Genomic DNA, 18,500 nt, shown 5'->3' on the forward strand with positions numbered 1-18,500 from the left:
GAAAACTTCCCTACCTTGGGGGAAAAAAATAATCATCCAAATACAGAAAGTGCAGAGACTCCCACACAGCATTAAGCCAAAGTGCAGCCCAAGAAGACGCTGTATTTAAAATGGCAAAAAATCAATAAAGAGTGGAAATTGAAAGCAGCAAGGGAAAAGCAACCAATAACCTATGAGGAACTCCCATAAACACATCAGCTATCTTTTCAGCAGAAACTCTGCAGGCCACACAGGACTGGCACGATATACTTAAAATGATGAAAAGGAAAGAGTTCCAGTCAGGATTAATGTAACCAGCAAAGCTCTCATTCAGAGTTGATGGAGAGATCAAAGGATTTACCTTTCCTTAAACAAACCCTGGTGATCGCTGGTCCTTCTGAAGTCCCTGTCGGTCCTGGAGGACCGGCCCCTTGAGTCTACGTACAACCTGGTTTTCTGTGTTTTTGCAACTTTCTCTGGGAACAGAGATATTCTTGCGGATGATCAAACATGTCAAATGTGTTTCTGTCTCACAGTCTTTACCCCTTCTGTTCCTTCTACTTAAAATATTGTTGCCCAGATATTTAATGTCTGAAATTCTTGTTTCCTTCCTGGGTCTGCTAAAATTTCACATTCTGAATGAAGAGACTTAACCAGCCAGTATAAAACAGATTTCCTCGTGATTCTCATTCTCTCATCCTACCTTAATTTTATTCACTCTAATTTTAACACCTGACATAACATTACGTATTCAGTAGTGTATTGTCTCTATTTTCCACTAGAATAAGAGCATTATGAGGGCAGAATCATTGTTTCTAATATCAGGAACCTGGAATAGAGCAAGCACATAAGTGGTAGTATATAAATACTTTGGAATAAGTAAGCAAATTAATCATTTAGCACTTGAACTTAGTCTCTACCTGAAAACAACCATTTTAGAAATCCATTCCATACCATACCCCCAGTAAGTTATTGCTGTATTAGAAGTTAAATGTACAAAAATACTCTCAAGCTCATACTTAAAAATATGCAATGATGAATATCTTTTTAGTTTCCTGAAGTGTGTGAGAACTTTCTAAACACAAAACTGCTAATGGAAATCGTTAAACTCATATGTTAAATGAAATACTTTTAAAAAATTCTTAGGAGGCAAAATATCAAAATCACGACTGAAGTAAAAATATTATATTATTCACAACAAGTTACTATTTTTAATATATTCACATATATTTTCAAAGAAAAGCTTTCAGTATAAAAAGGTACAGAGGATATAGACAGTTCCAATAAGGAGTGGTTACATGAATAAATACATGAAAAATCATATAAACATGTAAGTAATCAACAAAGCCAGGTTAAACAATGATGAACCTCTCAAACCGACTGAGATGGAAAAGCACATATACCTTAATGCTAGTTCAAGTGAAGTTTGATAGCATAGCATAAAAGAGAAGAACATACCTAACTCCATATTGGATCTATCCCTTTAGCTGTAACCATTGTGTGGTTGCCTGTGCTTAGTCACGCTTTGCAAAAAATTATGAAATATCTCAATGCTCTGCCTCCCATGCTTGACCTTTACAGTTATGACCTTTTTCCATTCAAAAAAAGATCAAAAGTTGCAGAGCAAAAAATAATAACTGTCCTGTTGAGCACTTATAGGAACATTGTGACCAGCCCTCCTTGAGCAGGTGCAAAAACAAAGGATTCCTGCACCAAGAAGTTTGCAATAACCAGTCACATCCCCTCCCCTCTTAGTATAAAAGGAAGACTGAATTCTAACTTGGGGAAGCCAGTTCTCTGGGACACCAGTGCACCACCTTCTTAGTCTGCTGGCTTTCTGAATAAAGCCACAGTTCCTTGCTCCTACACCTCATTTCTCAGTTTATTGGCCAGTTGTGTGGCAAGCATTGGGAGCACAGACTTCATAACAAATGTTGGTGAGACCACTAGGTGTCCAGTTGCTCCTGGCCAGCAGGCCCTACTTGGGGAATTTTGGAGTAAGTCCCGAGCAGCTGCTGGGGCCACTTTTCCTAAGGGTCTTCCCGTCAAAATTCGCTGAAGTTGTTACCAAGTCCAAACTCGTACTGCTTGCCATACAACAGGCTGATAAATTGGGAGACAAGGTGTTGGAGCAAGTAATAATGACGTTATCCGGAAAGCCAGCAGACCAAGAAGATGGCAGACTAATGTCCTAGAAAACCATCTGACTCAAGTCAGAATTCAGGCTCCTTTTCTACTAAAAAGGGGAGGAGGTGTGATTGCTTGTTGCAAACTTCTTTGGTGTCGGAATTCTCTGTTCTACCAGTTGTCCATGTAGATCAGGTCATGGTTTCTCTCTAAACCTCCAACAAGACAAATGTTATTTCCTATGCTGCAACATTTTAACTTTGCATGAATGGGAAAGTGTTATACTCTTAAAGGTCAGAGCCTTGAGAATGGGCTCTCCTGTGTATTTCAGGCTCTAGGCAACTTTCTTTTACAAAAGGCGCTGAGCCAGCATGACTAAGGACAGGAAACAGCGCAGTGTTAGCCAAAGGACAGATCTAAGAAGTCAGATTTGTTCTTTTCTATTACAAAGTGGCACCGGCTGCCCCAGGGCTTGACAGATCGGGGAAGGAATGGATATCTGGCATTGACAGGCAGTACAGGAGGTTACATCTCTCCAGTGTGTAGAGCCAGAAATTCTCATTTTCCTTCATTTGGGTTTTTCTTTCTCCACAATAAGCCAGTTGGTTTTGTATCTGAGTAGGGTACCCTGTTGGAAAGAGGAAATAATTGCTGGACTTTTACCTGATTTGAACAATTTCATTTGTTTCATTTGTGTTCACCATTTGGGTTTTGTTTTGTTTCGTTTTATTTCTGTCTTTAAAAGATGGAAGTGGTTTCATTTAACCCTAAAGAAAGTCCTCTAGGGCGCATTTTGGAGAAGTAGTCTCGTTATGTTTCATTGTAACAATATTTGTCCACAGTACCTGTTAGGATCTCCACAGGGGAATTCTGCAGGATTATTTTGGGAGCCTGGGTACCATGTTCTATATCTAAAATAGAAATTACCTGGTGTCACTCTCTCTCTTTGTTAATTAACAACAAAAGACATTGTTGGTGTGGATCCAACAGCTCTCCAAGGTGTCACATTGCATGGGGGTTGAGTTGACAGCTCTTGTGCTGAAGGGTTTATGTAAGGTTTTCTGTTTGTCATTTGGGTTTTCTGTTTTACTTTGTTTTGGTACTAGTTCTCCATTTACAGTCAAGTCAGTTTTGTGATATTTAAAATTTTTACTGATTTCAAATGGAGGAAAGAAACACACACACACACACACACACACACACACACACCACAGTCTGTTCTTGTTCAAAAGTGGGACATTTCCAGGAAGAAGAGATTCCACTTGGTTCCAAAAATCATCAAAAGCTCCAGCCCAGAATGTAGTCCAGTTGGTTGATGCCAAGGAAAAGAGTCATTTTTTTGATTGCTAGAGAGGATCAATTGCTATTTACAATTTTACAATAAAATGGTGAGCAATAGTGACCTTTCAATGGTTCTGTACAACTAGGACTATTTTTTGAAAAATCATTGAAGAATAATGAAATCCCCCAGGTGCATGTGTTTGTGTTATTACATCAAGGAAAGTAAAAAGAGGAAGAGAATGAGAGTTTCTTCCAATATATCTAATTCCTTCTACTGCCTCTCATTCCTAAACCACCAGCCCTAATTCTCGACACTGTGTCTCAGAAAGTGGTGAAACTAATGTCCCCTCCTTATAAGAATCATTTGAAAATCCTGTGTTAGTTCCAGGAAAAAGGGACTTGGTCTAGTGATGCCATCTAAGACCTGGCAGGGCACTCAGTTTGGACCAGGAGCCACTTCTGGGGCAGGGTAATTTTTTCTTATGCTGTTATCCCATAAGGGGCCTAAATGCAAACGTCCAGCTGGCTGAGTTTCTACGAATGACCCACCACCTTTCATGGACAACAAAAGAATTTGAATGAAATTCAAGAAATTCAGTAAAAAAGCAAATGAAGTCCCCTCTGAATTTTTGGAAAGAATTTATCAGGCTTACAGCAGATCCCAAGATCCCTGAAAATGCTAGGATGGTGACTATGACCTTTATTGGGCAAAGTAACCCAGATATCAGAAGAAAATTGCAAAAACTAGATGGTGCATTTGGAATCAGAAGGAATCAGTTGGAAGATACTGCTTTTAAGGTATTCAACATCACAGAACAGAAGCAGAAAAAGGAAGAGGCAAGGTGAAATGCTACTTCTTTGACCACCCTCTTTGGATTCCCAAAAGACAAGAGGCCCTAAGAAAAATAAGCCATCATTAGGTAAGGAACGATGTGTTTATTGTAAAGAAGAAGGACATTGGGATGCCCCAAATTAAATAAAAGGAGGGCTGAGGAATAGAAAAGCAGTGATACCTTTCAGATGGTAAAAAGGGGAGAATGTTTAGATGATGAACGAAGAGCCTGGTCTCCTTGGATTTACAACACCCAATTCAAATATCCCAACAGGAGCCCTGGGGAAAGGTGACAGTGGGTAACAAGCTGATTGATCTTTTTGGTAGACACAGGGACAAATTATTCCATGCTAAGCACCAAAATAGCACATAGAACAGCCCAGTTCACCCCAGAAGTACAGAAACAATCATTTTTACAATGATTGGAGGGTCAATTAGAAACCTTGACATGACAACATAGTTTATTGAACATGCCTACAGGCCCTATCTCCCTTCCAAACTGAGATCTTCTCTGTAAACTAAATGATAACTTGATCTCAGAGCGCTCCGTGTCCTGGGTTTAAACAGGAACAGGCTTTAAACCTACAGGTGGCTCTCATGGAAAACTTGGACAAACAGACAGAACCTCTTCATCCGGAGGGCTATAAAAAGATGAAACCAGAAGTGTGGGCTGACAGTAACCCAGGAAAGGCCAAAAGCATGTGGCAAATACAAGTCCTCTTGAACAAGGATGCTGGGAATCTTCAGACATTTGTTAGTGTTTGTGGACATTTTTTCAGGATGAGTAGAAGCATATCCCCCAAGACAGGAAAAAAAATGTGAAGTAGCTGAAGCCAGCTTTAATGAAATTATTTCTCAGTTTGGATTGCCTAACACCCCTCAGAATTACAATGGACTTACTTTTGTCTCCAGTGTAACCCAACCCAACAGGTACCATGTTGACTGGAAACTGCATTCATTCTGGAGACCATAATCAACAGGGAAAATTGTTAAAATGTGTCCGGAGGATAATTTAACATGGAAGAAGGCTGTGCCAATTGCCCTGCTACAGATTAGAGTGGGTCCCAGAAGTAAGTTTAAATCAAGCCTTTTTGAAATAGCACATAGTAGGCCATTCCAGGTGTCTTCCCAGGCAGGAGAATGTCTTAAAGGACTTAGCAGGTACCAAGAATATTAAGACTTCAGGCACTGTTAACTTCTGTTCATGAGTTTGCTTCCAACAGATCTGCCCACTCAACTGAGGTGGTCCTGCACTCGCTTCAGCCAGGGCATTGAGTCTTCCTCAAAACCTGGAGAGAAGAAAGGCCTGAACATCGACGTGCCCCTAAGTGGACAGGACCATGTAAGGTGATGCTGAACACAAATGTCTTTGTTAAATCAGCTGAGATAAGATAGTAGATTAAAACTGGCTCATCCAGAAACTGGGTGGGATGAAGAAAATCAGACTTGGTCTTCGAGCCATTAGAAGATCTTAAGATACTGTTTCCAGCCAAGCCTACAGCAGATAAGTAATAATGACTTTGGTTCTTCTCTTTGCTTCACTACACCGGTGACAGCCACTTGTTGGAAAGTACCGAAGGTGGAAACAACTCCTCTTTCTGTAAAATGTTGGCAGGATATAAAGGTAGCATAAGGCAGAGTATCCTGAACATTCTCATCCCAAGTGCTGAGTTAATGTGTATGTTTCAGATGCTTGTCTAAGAACTGTAACAGGACCATAAAACAGGAGTGCTGTGTGACCAGCTTAGGACTCAGAAATACTTCCAGTCCCAGGTTGACCAATTCCACTCCATGATCACCCTCTCATTGCCCCCACTTATCAGGAAGTAGCCAGAACAGCTATCGCTCCTTTACACACAAGGTTGTGGAATGGACATTGACAGTGGGAATTATAACAGAAAAGAACAAACTATATTGGATCTATTCCTTTCGCTCTAACCTTTGTGCTCTGCCACCTATGCTCGGTCACGCTGGCTCTGCACCTTTGTAAACGAAGGTTTCTATAGCCTGAAATATCTCAATGTTCTGGAAGACTTGATTTTTAAGGCATAACACTTCTCAATTCATATAGAGATTTAAAAAAGCATGACTGCCTTCCTCCTGAAGGCACCTCCCTCCCTGTGCACCCAGGAGCCCCTAAGACCAGCCTTGGGCAGTTTCCAAGCCTGACTATTCCTAAACTGGAATGATAATGGCCAAACATGGGCCTGAGGACAAACAGCAGCAACCAGAAAGAGCTGACAGGTCACAAGGAAGACAGCCAATCCTTGGAGTATTAAAAAAAAAAAAGTTGCAGAATAGAAAAAAAAAATTGTCTTGTTGGAGGTTTATAGGAATATTGTGAACAGATCTACTTGAACATGTGCAAAAACAAAGGACTCCTGCACCAAGAAGTTTACAACAACCCACCACACCTCTTCACTTAAGTACAAAAGAAGCCTGAAATCTAATTCTGGTTAGATGGCTCTTTGGGACACTAGTCCACCACCTTCTAGGTCTGCTGGATTTCTGAATAAAGTTGCTATTCCTTAATCAAACACCTCGTCTTTCCAATTATTGGCCTGTCATGTGGCAAGTGGAATGAGCTTTGACTCAATAACAATAACACAATTTAAGGAGGTTTTTGGAAAAGCAATTTAGTGTTGTGTATAAAGAACCTTGAAACATTGTATACCCACTGGTAAATTAATTTAGGAAAAAATCACATTCAGAAAATGCCTTCTATAAAAGCACTTTTATTTCAATACAAGTTATAATTTAGAAATTTGAATGCAACATGGTTATTCAATATTCAGGAGATTGTAATTGAGATATAATTAATTTGATATGACATTAACCTCATTGTTTAGTGTCCAGTCATATGCAAACACTTTACACATTTCAAACAGAAGGAATTTGATGCAGGAGATCAGTTACAAAGTTGGCCAATGGCTGAAGTGAAGGTTGGAGAAGCAAGAGAGGAAGTGTCTTCAACCAAGGACCAAGAGACCTCATCAACCAATGGGGCCCCGTGTGCCCACATTGCTGAGCTGATGGGGACACTGCATTCCTGGGTCACTGGTGGGATCCCATCCCAGAGGCCTGCATCTTGAGAGTGTTCAGAAACTGCCTTTAGGGTGCTGAATACTGCAGCGCCCACATGGTCCTCAGTTGCATACAGCTGCTGAAGCTGCCAGAGTCCATCACCAGAAGCAAGAAAAAAGATGCAACTTCTTTCTTTCTTACACCGTCCAGTGCCTCCCAGGACTTGCACTCTCAGAATCTTAAGAGAAACCAAGTGACGAAGGGGTTAGGGCAAACCACCTGCAAGCAGAAACCCTGGATGACACAGGGGGATTCAACCCCCAAAGGCGGGACTTAAAAACAAAAATCACCGAGTGGACAAAGGATGCCGTGGAAAAAATAATCAACATAATTTGAGAATACAAATACAGGAAAAATTCAGAATAATCTGACTGCAATTTTTGTTAAGGATAGGGTTGCTTCTATCTTTGTCCCTGGTTTATCCCAACTACTTGGTACATGATATAAATTCTGTAAATATTTGTAGTCTGAAGTCAATACATAACTACTATGATGTAACCTTTGTCTGAGAGAGTACCTTACACTTGATCTTAATTTTTTCTTTGACACATCAAATAGACTATGAGTTTCAGAATCTGTATCTCTGAAAGGCAAGGGATGTTTCAGTACCTCACAAGATATTCTTGAAGAATCAATGAGGGTATACACACATACAAGTTTTTTATAATGTGAAAAAGCTAAGGTATATATGAATGAACATTTATTTCATTGATAAGATTTTACTGGTGATGGTAAGATTTGAGATGATTGTTAATACTGTTTAAGATTTCCAGTTTAATAATAGAAGGAAATTTTTTAAAGACATAAGAAGGAAACCAGAAAAGTGCAACACAGATATCTGTTACCATTTTTAGCTCTCTTAATTGCATTCTTCTTGAAGGTCCTTGAGGGGTTTATCATCAGAAAACCTTCATCCACTCCCCTAACGGGCACAGCATTACCTGGGATGGCGTCACCCTCCTTCTCTCTTCATACAATGAACTCTAGCCACTTTCCATTATCCCTTCTAGATGAGGCTTTGGCATCATCAGATGTTGGGGTAAAACAAATAAGAAGACAGAACTACTGAATCAAAAGGGTAATTATTGGTTTTGACGTGTTCTGCTCCTGGCAGACTCTATTAATTCTCGACTCTATTTCCTCATGATTCCCCTATTATCTATTTTTATGGAGAAAGGCAAGCTTTTGTCTCTTCTTAAATCTTTTATATAACATTTATCTCTGCATTGTATTAAAATATGGGTTTTGATTTCCAATCATTTATGGACAAAAGTAAATACACTCCTCCTTTATTGTCTATATGTATGTACTGTATGATGAGGTTGCTTTTTTGAGACTGATTTTATAGAAGAAAGGGCACTGGTTTTACATTGAATGTGGATACTTCTGGTGGTTAAACACTGAAATAAGTGTCTCAGTCACATTTATGTTTCCCAGATGAAGCTGACAGCGGGTGGCTAATACCCAAATTGCAGACTTTGCGGAGGGAAGACTGGGTCCTAGCAGACCTACCCGGTGTTGGCTCATGTGGGATGCTAGGCAGATGCTAGAAAAACCTGAATTATTTATCTTGCAAAAGGAGAAAGTACGATGAGTACGTGCCTCACAGGTTCCTGGGGAGAAAACATACGGTAAAGAAATAGAACAATCATTGGGATGCTGTCAGCCTCATAAAAGGTTTGATATTGTTCTATTACTGCTGGTAATAATGCCCGCCCAAAAAATATGCACTATTCCAATTACATTAAACTCTGGCAATTGGATAAAGAAGGGTAAGAGTGATCAGGGAGACTAGTTGCCTTTGCATGACACAGACAACATTCCCATGGCGTCCAGTGTGCCAGGCGGGCTGCTCACTGTGACTTGATCACAGAGATTCCCATTTGCCAAAGTGCAACAGAGATTTACCTGCTGCCTCCCATTTTCCCTCCCCGCTCTCCCTTCATCATTCAGCAAACAGCTCTGAGGTCTTCACGTGTGCCAGTCATTGCACTGGTCCTTCCTTCACTTTGACCACAAACAGAAACTCAGCCACAGGTGAGTCTTCAGGTTACTGGATTGTTTTAAAATTTTGCACAGAGCTCAGCTTTCATCTACCAGTTTAGGTAGACTCTGACAGAAATACTATATTTTTAATGCAACATGTTAGATATGTTAATTTGTTAGATATTTATATTGAGGCATCAAATTCATTTTCAGTGTTGTCTACTGCTTTATCACCCCGGAACATGGGACAGTTAATAAGTTGAATATTTTAATTGTTCTTTGCAATTATTGCAAGAACATAAAGTATATTTGAAACTTGGAAATTTTTTTTTATTATATAGAATTAAGTTTATTACTTACATTAGTAAGAGGTGACATCTTTATAATATTGAATTTTTTTGTTTAAGGAAATGTATTTTTTCCTTGTTTGTACAGAGTTTGCATATTTCTTGTTAAATTTATTTCTATAAAAATTTTTTTAACATTTTTTATTGATTTATAATCATTTTACAATGTTGTGTCAAATTCCAGTGTTCAGCACAATTTTTCAGTCATTCATGGACATATACACACTCATTGTCACATTTTTTTCTCTGTGATTTATCATAACATTTTGTGTGTATTTCCCTGTGCTATACAGTGTAATCTTGTTTATCTATTCTACAATTTTGAAATCCCAGTCTATCCCTTCCCACCCTCTTCCTGAGATATTTCTGCATCCTGAACACTTCTAAACTCTTCTGAGAAAGAGAGGTCAATATTTCCTTCTTGTTGATAAAGATTTACAAAATTAAACATTTCACATGTCAAAAATTAAAAATTTGCAAAGGCTTAATCTCTACGAGAGAAAATGTAGAAGAAGCTATTACTGATTCTCTTCAGAAAGGCCAGACATCTGTTCTTCTATTGTTCTTTCTTACTTGCTTTGCAGCTTTTAAAAATTCTGCTTTAAATCACATTTGTATATTTCTCCTGTGAATGAACAGACTGACTGTGACCTCCTTGAATGTAGCCAAGTTTAACTTTTCTTGAATTTGTCTTCAGTGTCCAAAACAGATACATGCTATGAGCAGCACGATAGAGGATGTAATATTGACTTGGAGTCAGAGATTTCTCAGTGTTTTTCAGTTTTTCCCTCTGCATCTGTTTCCAGAAAAATTGATCGCTATAGACAATAAAGTAGATGATGTTTATAAACCAAATAACTGATTCTCTTATAAATGGCAATGACCTTCTAAATCCTGGTTCTTCTGGCTGAGATTCAGAACAAATGTAGGGGCTTAAAGGAGATGAAGTTGGAGAGGACTGTACTGGACAGAACAGAGATGGGATTCTGCATAAAGTTCAGCTTAACCAGGGTTAAAGTAAGAAATATGCTATATATTTACTTCTATTTATATATCCATATCTATATAATATATACTTACATAGTTTGTATTATTTATAGAAAGTCTGATTAAATATATCTAAATTATATATATGTATATTCATATATATGTAATGTTCTGGGATTACAGAAATAATTCTATCCAAATTTGTATATGTATGTATAATAATAATAAATAAAATAATAAAACTAGCAAACTGAAGTAATGCATCTGAAATAATTTTTTTAAATGGGTAACAGCCGTCTCTTACATAGAATCTGTACAATAATTACGATAGATATTAACACTCCAAACTAACAATACACATGCTTATTCATCGGTAACTGGTAATGTTCTAAACAATTTCATTATTTTATCTCATTTAATCCTAATCGTATTTGAGATCTGAGATTAGTATCCCTTTTATGCAGAATGGACAGAGGAATGGTGAGTAGAAGGTACTATGGGCTCATAGCCATAGTCCTGCCTCAGAATCTCGGTTCCTCATTTGCTGCTCTTAGGATATTTAAAGGGTTTGTTTTCGGTGAGGACCTCAATCTGATTCTGTGGATGCATGGCTCGCTCCACACAACCACATAGCCTCACAGCATGGCTGAACCTACAGGCAGATGAAGTTCAAACATTTGGTATGGATTTCGCTCCAAAATATGTTTCGGTTACTTTCTAATTCTTTCTCACATGGAATACATTCCAAGAGGTTTTAAGATCCCATTGGATCCTTAAACAGAAAGGTTGGTACAATTTGACTTGTATAACAATGACTACCTTTTTACTATAAGTAAACATTTCTTTAACCAACAGCTGTGAATTCTCAGTTTTCCACTAAGTTTGTTGAGTTACAGGCAACTTTTGATCCCAGAATCTACAGTTCCATGGCACTTCCTCCCATTAGCACAATTGGGTTGTTGTGCATCAAGTGTGTGCACACAGACACACACATACACCACAGCTCACTAAATATTCACTTAAGGTGGTCATATCCCATGATTGATCTGTTAATGACAAAACTCTCCTTGGTGCTCTAGGTGAAACCCCATGGCCAACTCCACCTGGGCGGCCAACCACACTGGACAGCTGGATTTCATCCTCATGGGGCTCTTCAGTCAGTCCAAGCACCCAGCTCTCCTTTGTGTGGTCGTTTTTGTGATCTTCCTGATGGCTTTGTCTGGAAACAGCATCCTGATCCTCCTGATATACTCTGATACCCACCTCCACACCCCCATGTACTTTTTCATCAGCCAGTTGTCTCTCATTGATATGATGTACATTTCTGTCACTGCACCCAAGATGCTCATGGACCAGATAATGGGTGTGAGTAAGATCTCAGCCCCTGAATGTGGGATGCAGATGTTTCTCTATTTGACAATAGGAGGTTCAGAATATTTCCTTCTGGCTGCCATGGCCTATGACCGCTATGTGGCCATCTGCCATCCGCTCCATTATTCTATGTTCATGAACCACAAGGTATGGCTTCTCCTGGTGTCTGGCTGCTGGATCCTGGGATCGGTGGACGGCTTAATGCTCACACCCATCACCATGACCTTTCCTTTCTGCAGATCCAGGGAGATCCATCATTTCTTCTGTGAGGTCCCTGCTGTCATGAAGCTTTCCTGCTCAGACACTTCCCTCTATGAGACACTCATGTACCTGTGCTGTGTCCTCATGCTCCTCATCCCTGTGACAGTCATTTCAAGCTCCTATTCTTTCATCCTCCTCACCATCCACAGGATGAACTCAGCAGAGGCCCGGAAGAAGGCCTTTGCCACGTGCTCTTCCCACATGGCTGTGGTCATCCTCTTCTGCGGGGCTGCCGTTTATACCTACATGCTCCCCAGCTCCTACCACAGCCCTGAGAAGGACATGGTCGTATCTGCCTTTTATACCATACTCACTCCTGTGCTAAACCCTTTAATCTATAGTCTTAGGAATAAGGATGTCACGGAGGCTTTAAAGAAGGTGTTGAATGAGGTGTCTGTCTTTCAAAAAAGTAAGATCTTTCTACATTAATAGTTTTTCTTCCCTATCTACATGTCAGAAATTTATGATCTTATACCAATGCCATTCTTCAGATTCTCATGACATGATGTGTTATCTCATATTCATACTCTTTAGAGGAAGCTTTTTTCCCCGTATACTCTTTCTGTATTCAAAATATTTTTACAAGGTATTGAATCCATGTTACATTTTTTTTCTGAATTTGATAACTGCACTGTGATTCTGCGGGAGAATATTCATATTCTTAGAAAATACATAATTAAAATATTTGGAGGGAAAAGTTCATAAGGTGCATAACTGATGAGAGATAGAAAGAGGTAACAAAGAAAAGGAGCTATGATGTTAACAGACGAATCTAGGTGAAAGTTGTACGTGTTAATTGTGCTGTTATTATTCGTGGTGCAAGTGTATACTTGAAATTACTTAAAAATAAAGAGTAAAGTATCCAACATTTCTTCCCATTTTTAGCTCCCAGTTTATGCTTGGTGGCAGTGTGAGTGGCATAACTTAGAAATCACGTTCATGTTAATGTGGTTGATCACTTCTGAGACAACCCAGTCCTCTGCCTACCTTTACTGAGGGCCACTTTGTTCCTCAGTAAACCCATGAAGAGTCCTGAAGGCATCTAGTGAATGCTGCCTCTCTGAAATCCTTAGTACTTGTGGTAGACTGAAAATCCAAGACTGCATAAGGTACTGTGTGAAAAAAATATTAACTCCAAATGGAAGGAGTTACATAAACCCCAATGTTCCATCACGGAGGGAACAGTCCCCCCATGAGGTGGTATCTAAGCTGAGATTTCATTTGAAGTATTTAACTTACAAAGCAAGCAGAGGAAAAGCATCACACATCCAATCCCTTTTACTCAACAAAAATTTCTTACACTATAATTTTAAAAATAATAGGTGGGTTCAGAATCTAAATTACACATCCCTACTGCCCCTCCCAAATTTGAACTGTAGGTTTAATTTATACAAATAGTTGTGACAAAATACATAGATTGTTTTGATGCTCCTGCTGAAAAGGATAAGCGATAAGGACAGATGAGTTCCACCGGTGATACGTGAGTTTAGCCAAACAAAGGGGAGTTGAGAGAACCCTGGATCTAGGTGTTAAGTGGTGACTAGATACTGCCCTCAGATGAGTACACAATGCTAGCGTGGGGGGACTTGCACAGGAATTGGATGCCATTTTGGAAAAGTAACACCATGAGTAAAGGTCAAACGGTTGGCCAAGCAGGAGAGATAGATATGCCAATGGTATCTGTTCCTGATTCACTTTATATCCTCATTTATTGTCCTTTAATGGCCCATACTTTTAATAATAGGAGTGAAATTCTCTGACTTGCACTTCAGAAATGTTAAAATGGTGGCAATCATTTGGAGAAGGGCAAGACTGGAAGTAGAGAAACCAGCGAGGATGGTGAGCTGAGTGGTGTCTATCTAAGTGGAATGTCCTATGCCCTAACAATCAGAGGGACTAGGCTGGGTGTTTGGGGGTAAGCAGAGCGCTGCTGAATTTGTTTCATAAACCACAAACTTGTTTGCATGTCTACCAATTTCCATTGGGCTGTGTCAACTTGTGCATTATCAGATGGTTTGAAAAGTACAGATCTGCTTTTCCTCTTGACATACTCAGTTACCTCATGACTATAAAATAAGGATCATGCAGTATTTGGGGAAACAAGGTTGGAAAATCAATTTACGATTTTTTTTTCACAAACAGAATGAAAAAAATATGTACACTCTTTAACATTTAAAAGAGTTGAGTGTGTGTCACCCTTCAATTTGCTGGACCATAATGATATACATACTTAATAGATCCATTTAAAACACCCTACATATCAGGGAAAATGGACCAAAATGTAACAAAATGTGATTTGGAAACATCTTTTTCCAAAGATGACTTTTCTTCTATCTCAAAAGGAAAAAGGATTTGGATAAAAATGATTTAAGAATGATGAATCATTTTTAAATAAAATGGTCAAAATTCAGCTTTCCATTGTCTCTACTAATAAGAAATTACAATCACTGTGCAAATGGGAAATTCTTAGTCAAATGCATATAGTATATAATTCTCAGAAGTCCTAAATAGGGACTACTAATTGCTATTCTAAATGTCTCAAACCTAGAATGAAAGAAGCAAGAGTTTCTGTCTCTGAAGTACACCTACTCACAAAGCCACATAAGTAGCTGTGCACTGAAGTAGTTAAAATTGTCCAGCTTCAAAATGTATTGATGTATTTGTGCTCACGATGCCACCAGCTTTTGAGCAAACAAATGGCTTTATACCCATAACAATAAGCCTCACGTTTCTACATCCTCCAAAGAGCATTAAGGATGATGATTCAAATTCTTACCAAATTTAGGAGTAAACCAACATAGGTTAGAAGCTGAGGATTTTGCATTGCTTTCACAAATATTTCACTTTTTAAGTGTTTACAAAAATTTGAAGAAACAGGAGAAGCAAAATAATTTTTCTCGGGATGACTCAGGAAATGAAGCCTAGTAAATAAAACAAAATTAGGTACACTGGAATTCACATTTAACATAATTTTAGTTACCTGTTTTCCCTCAAAGGTTATTGTTTTATAACCTAATGGTGTCTATGTAAGTTTGACAATGAGTTCAGAAAATGCAAACCTCTAATGCATGGCTAGGAACTCAAATGTTGTGTATAGACATACCTCATTTTATAGTGCTTTGCTGTCTTGAGCTTTGCAGATATGGGGTTTTTTACAAATTGAAGATTTGTGGCAATCTTGTGTCAAGCAAGTCTATCAGTGTCATTTTTTCCAACAGCACTTGCTGACTCCACGTTTCAGTGTTATATTTTGGGAATTCTCACAATATTTCAAACACTTTCATTATTTTTATATTGATTGTGGTGATCTGTAACCATTGACTTCTGGTGTTACTACTGCAAAAAGATTCAGTGAGGCCACCATTACTCTGATACCAAAACCGCCGACACCATAGAAAAAAAATTATAGGCCAATATCCTTGATTAATATGTATGCAGAAATCATCAGCAATATAATAGTAAACAGAATCCAATAATATATAAAAAATGATGCACCATGATCAAATAGAATTATTCCAGGTTCACAAGTATGGTTCATTACTTGCAAATTAATCAATGTGATGCACTACATAATTAAAAGAAAGGATAAAAATTAGATGATCATCTTAGTAGATGCAGAAAAAGCATTCGTCAAAATTCAACATTTATTCATGATCAAAACTCTCATCAAATTTGGTATGGAGCAAACATACCTCAACAAAATAAAGTCCATTTGTGACAAATCCACAGCTAACATCCTACTCAAAGCTGAAAGCCTTTTCTCTAAATTCAGGAACAAGACAAGAATGCCCACTCTCACCACTTCTATTTAACATAATATTGGATGTCCTAGACACAGAAATCAGACAATAAAAAGAATCAAAATGCATTCAAATTGGAAAGGAAGTAAAACTGTCACTATTTGCAGATGATATGATACTACACACAGAAAACCCTAAATTCCCCAACAGAAGGCTATTAGAGCTAATAAATGAATTCAGTGAAATTGAAGGATATAATTTTAATTTACAGGGGGAGGATATAGCTCAAGTGGTAAGCCACACCCTTAGCATGCACGAGGTCCCAGGTTAATTCCCTAGGACCTCCTCCAAAGATAATAAACAAATAAACCTAATTACCTCCCCTCCAAAAAAAATAGTTTGTTTTCCATGTCATGATGTCCCCTGTCCAACATTTTTATTCATTGATATAATCAGCTTAAACCTTGAGGCTTCTGAATTTCTAGCAGCTGAGATAATTTGCTGGATCTTTTTCAATTTTAAAATGGTGTGATTCTAAAGCATAAGGCATGACCTCTACTTTCCAGAATGTACTTTCAATCAATCAAGAAAATTATTGGGAAAATAAAGAAACCAAGGACCCTGGGTGATGTTTTCATGATTTTCCACCAAATTATTGTTTTCCTTTCTTGTGTATTTGGTAATAAAGAATCCTGCATCACCAACAAAAACAAAAAAGACTCACACACAGAAAACATGTTGCTTTTCTATTCACTAATCGTAAAGTATCAGAAAGAGAAAGCAAAAAATTTCCATTTGAAAATCACATCAAAAAGTATAAAATACCTGGAAATAAACTTAACCAAGGAGGTGAAAGACGTATAGTCTGAAACAATAAAACACTGATAAAGGAAATTGAAGAGATTCAAAGAAATGGAATGATATCACATGCCCTTTGATTGAAGGATTAATATAGTTAAAATTGTCGTACTTTCCAAAGCAAGGTACAGCTTTAATGCAAAACCTATCAAAATACCCATGACAATTTTCAGATAACTAGAACAAATAATTTTAAAATACATATGAACCCACAAAAGACTTCGAGTTGCCAAAGTAATCTTGAGAATAATGAAAAAAGCTGGTGATGTCACACACCCTAAATTCAAATTATACTATAAAGCTACAGTAATCAAAACAGCATGGTACTGCACAAAAACCAGACACATAGGCCAATGGAGGCCCTTCCACAAGGGTCAGAATTCTGAGCCTCATGCCAGGCTCCCCAGCCCAGGGTCCTAGCACTGGGAGGAGGAAGAGATCCCAGGAAATCTGGTTTTGAAGGCCAGTGGTGCTGTGGGGCTTAACTTCAGGAGTCCCATGGGACTGGGGTAAACAGAGACTTCATTCTCTTGGGAAGCGTACATAGAATCCCACATGCGCCAGGTCCAAGTGCAGAGGCAGTCATTTCATAGGAACCTAGGCCAAACCTGCCTGCTGGTTTTGGAGGGTCTCCTGAGGAGGTAGGGGATGGCTGTGTCTCACCAAGGGGACATAAAAGCTGGTGGCAGACATTCTGGGAGTGTTCATCTACATGAGCTTTCCTGGAGGTTGACATTTTGATTGGATCATCAGCACCAAGACCTAGCCCCAAACAACATCATGTAGGTTTAAGGGTTAGGAAGCCTCAGGCCAAACAACATACTGGGTAGGAACACAGCCCCACCCATCAGCAGACTTCCTAAGCCACAATGCCTGTTGATGGGGATGTAAATTGGTGCAGTCACTATGAAAAATAGTTTGGTGTTCTTCAAAATATTAAAAGGGAAACTACAATATGATCCATCACTTCCACTTCTTCGTATTTATTTAAAGAAAACAAAGACACTAACAAAAAGATACATGCATCTCCATGTTTATTGCAGCATTATTTACACGAGCCAACATATGGAAACAACTAAGTGTTCATCCAAAGATTGACAAATAACAAATATGGTTTATATACAACGGAATATTATTCAGCCATATAAAAGAATATCTTGCGGTTTATGACAACATGGATGGATCTTGAGGGTATTACGATAAATGAAATAAGCTAGACAGGAGAAAACAACTGCCATACAATTGTACTTATACGTAAAATTTAAAACAAACAGACAAAAAACCAAGATCACACGTACAAAACATAAATGGTAGTTTCCAGAGGCTGGGTGTGAGGTGAGCAAAATGAGTGAATGGGTCAAAACATACAAACTTATAAAATATACAGGTCATATAGCCCAGGGACTGTAATTAATAATACTTTATTACATAATTGAAAGATGCTAGGAGAGTAGCTTTTAACATTCTGATCACAAGGAAAAACTGTGAAGTAAATGTGTTGACATATATTAACTACAATTATTTTGGCTCATTTCTCAATAAGCACAACTATCAAATCATTATATTGTACACCTGAAAGTAACATAATGTTATATGTCAATTATAACTCAATAAAAAATAAAAAGAAGAATCAATATAAATTCCTCT

At 38.4% G+C, this 18,500-nt stretch overlaps 1 protein-coding gene across 1 annotated transcript; it reads left to right on the forward strand.

Annotated features, from left to right (window-relative positions):
• The first annotated feature begins 11,712 nt into the window (after positions 1-11,712).
• LOC107032916 (olfactory receptor 2T29-like) lies at positions 11,713-12,684 on the forward strand. The gene has a single exon (XM_015234392.2). It carries the CDS (start codon positions 11,713-11,715, stop codon positions 12,682-12,684), a length of 972 nt encoding a protein of 323 aa, XP_015089878.2.
• Positions 12,685-18,500: the final 5,816 nt, after the last annotated feature.

This window comes from Vicugna pacos, chromosome 3, assembly GCF_048564905.1.
Source record: "Vicugna pacos chromosome 3, VicPac4, whole genome shotgun sequence".
Taxonomy (NCBI): Eukaryota; Metazoa; Chordata; class Mammalia; order Artiodactyla; family Camelidae; genus Vicugna; species Vicugna pacos.

Bases quoted from the DNA above. Each gene is read 5' to 3' on its own strand.
- LOC107032916 (XM_015234392.2), top strand. From the start codon at position 11,713: ATGGCCAACTCCACCTGGGCGGCCAACCACACTGGACAGCTGGATTTC.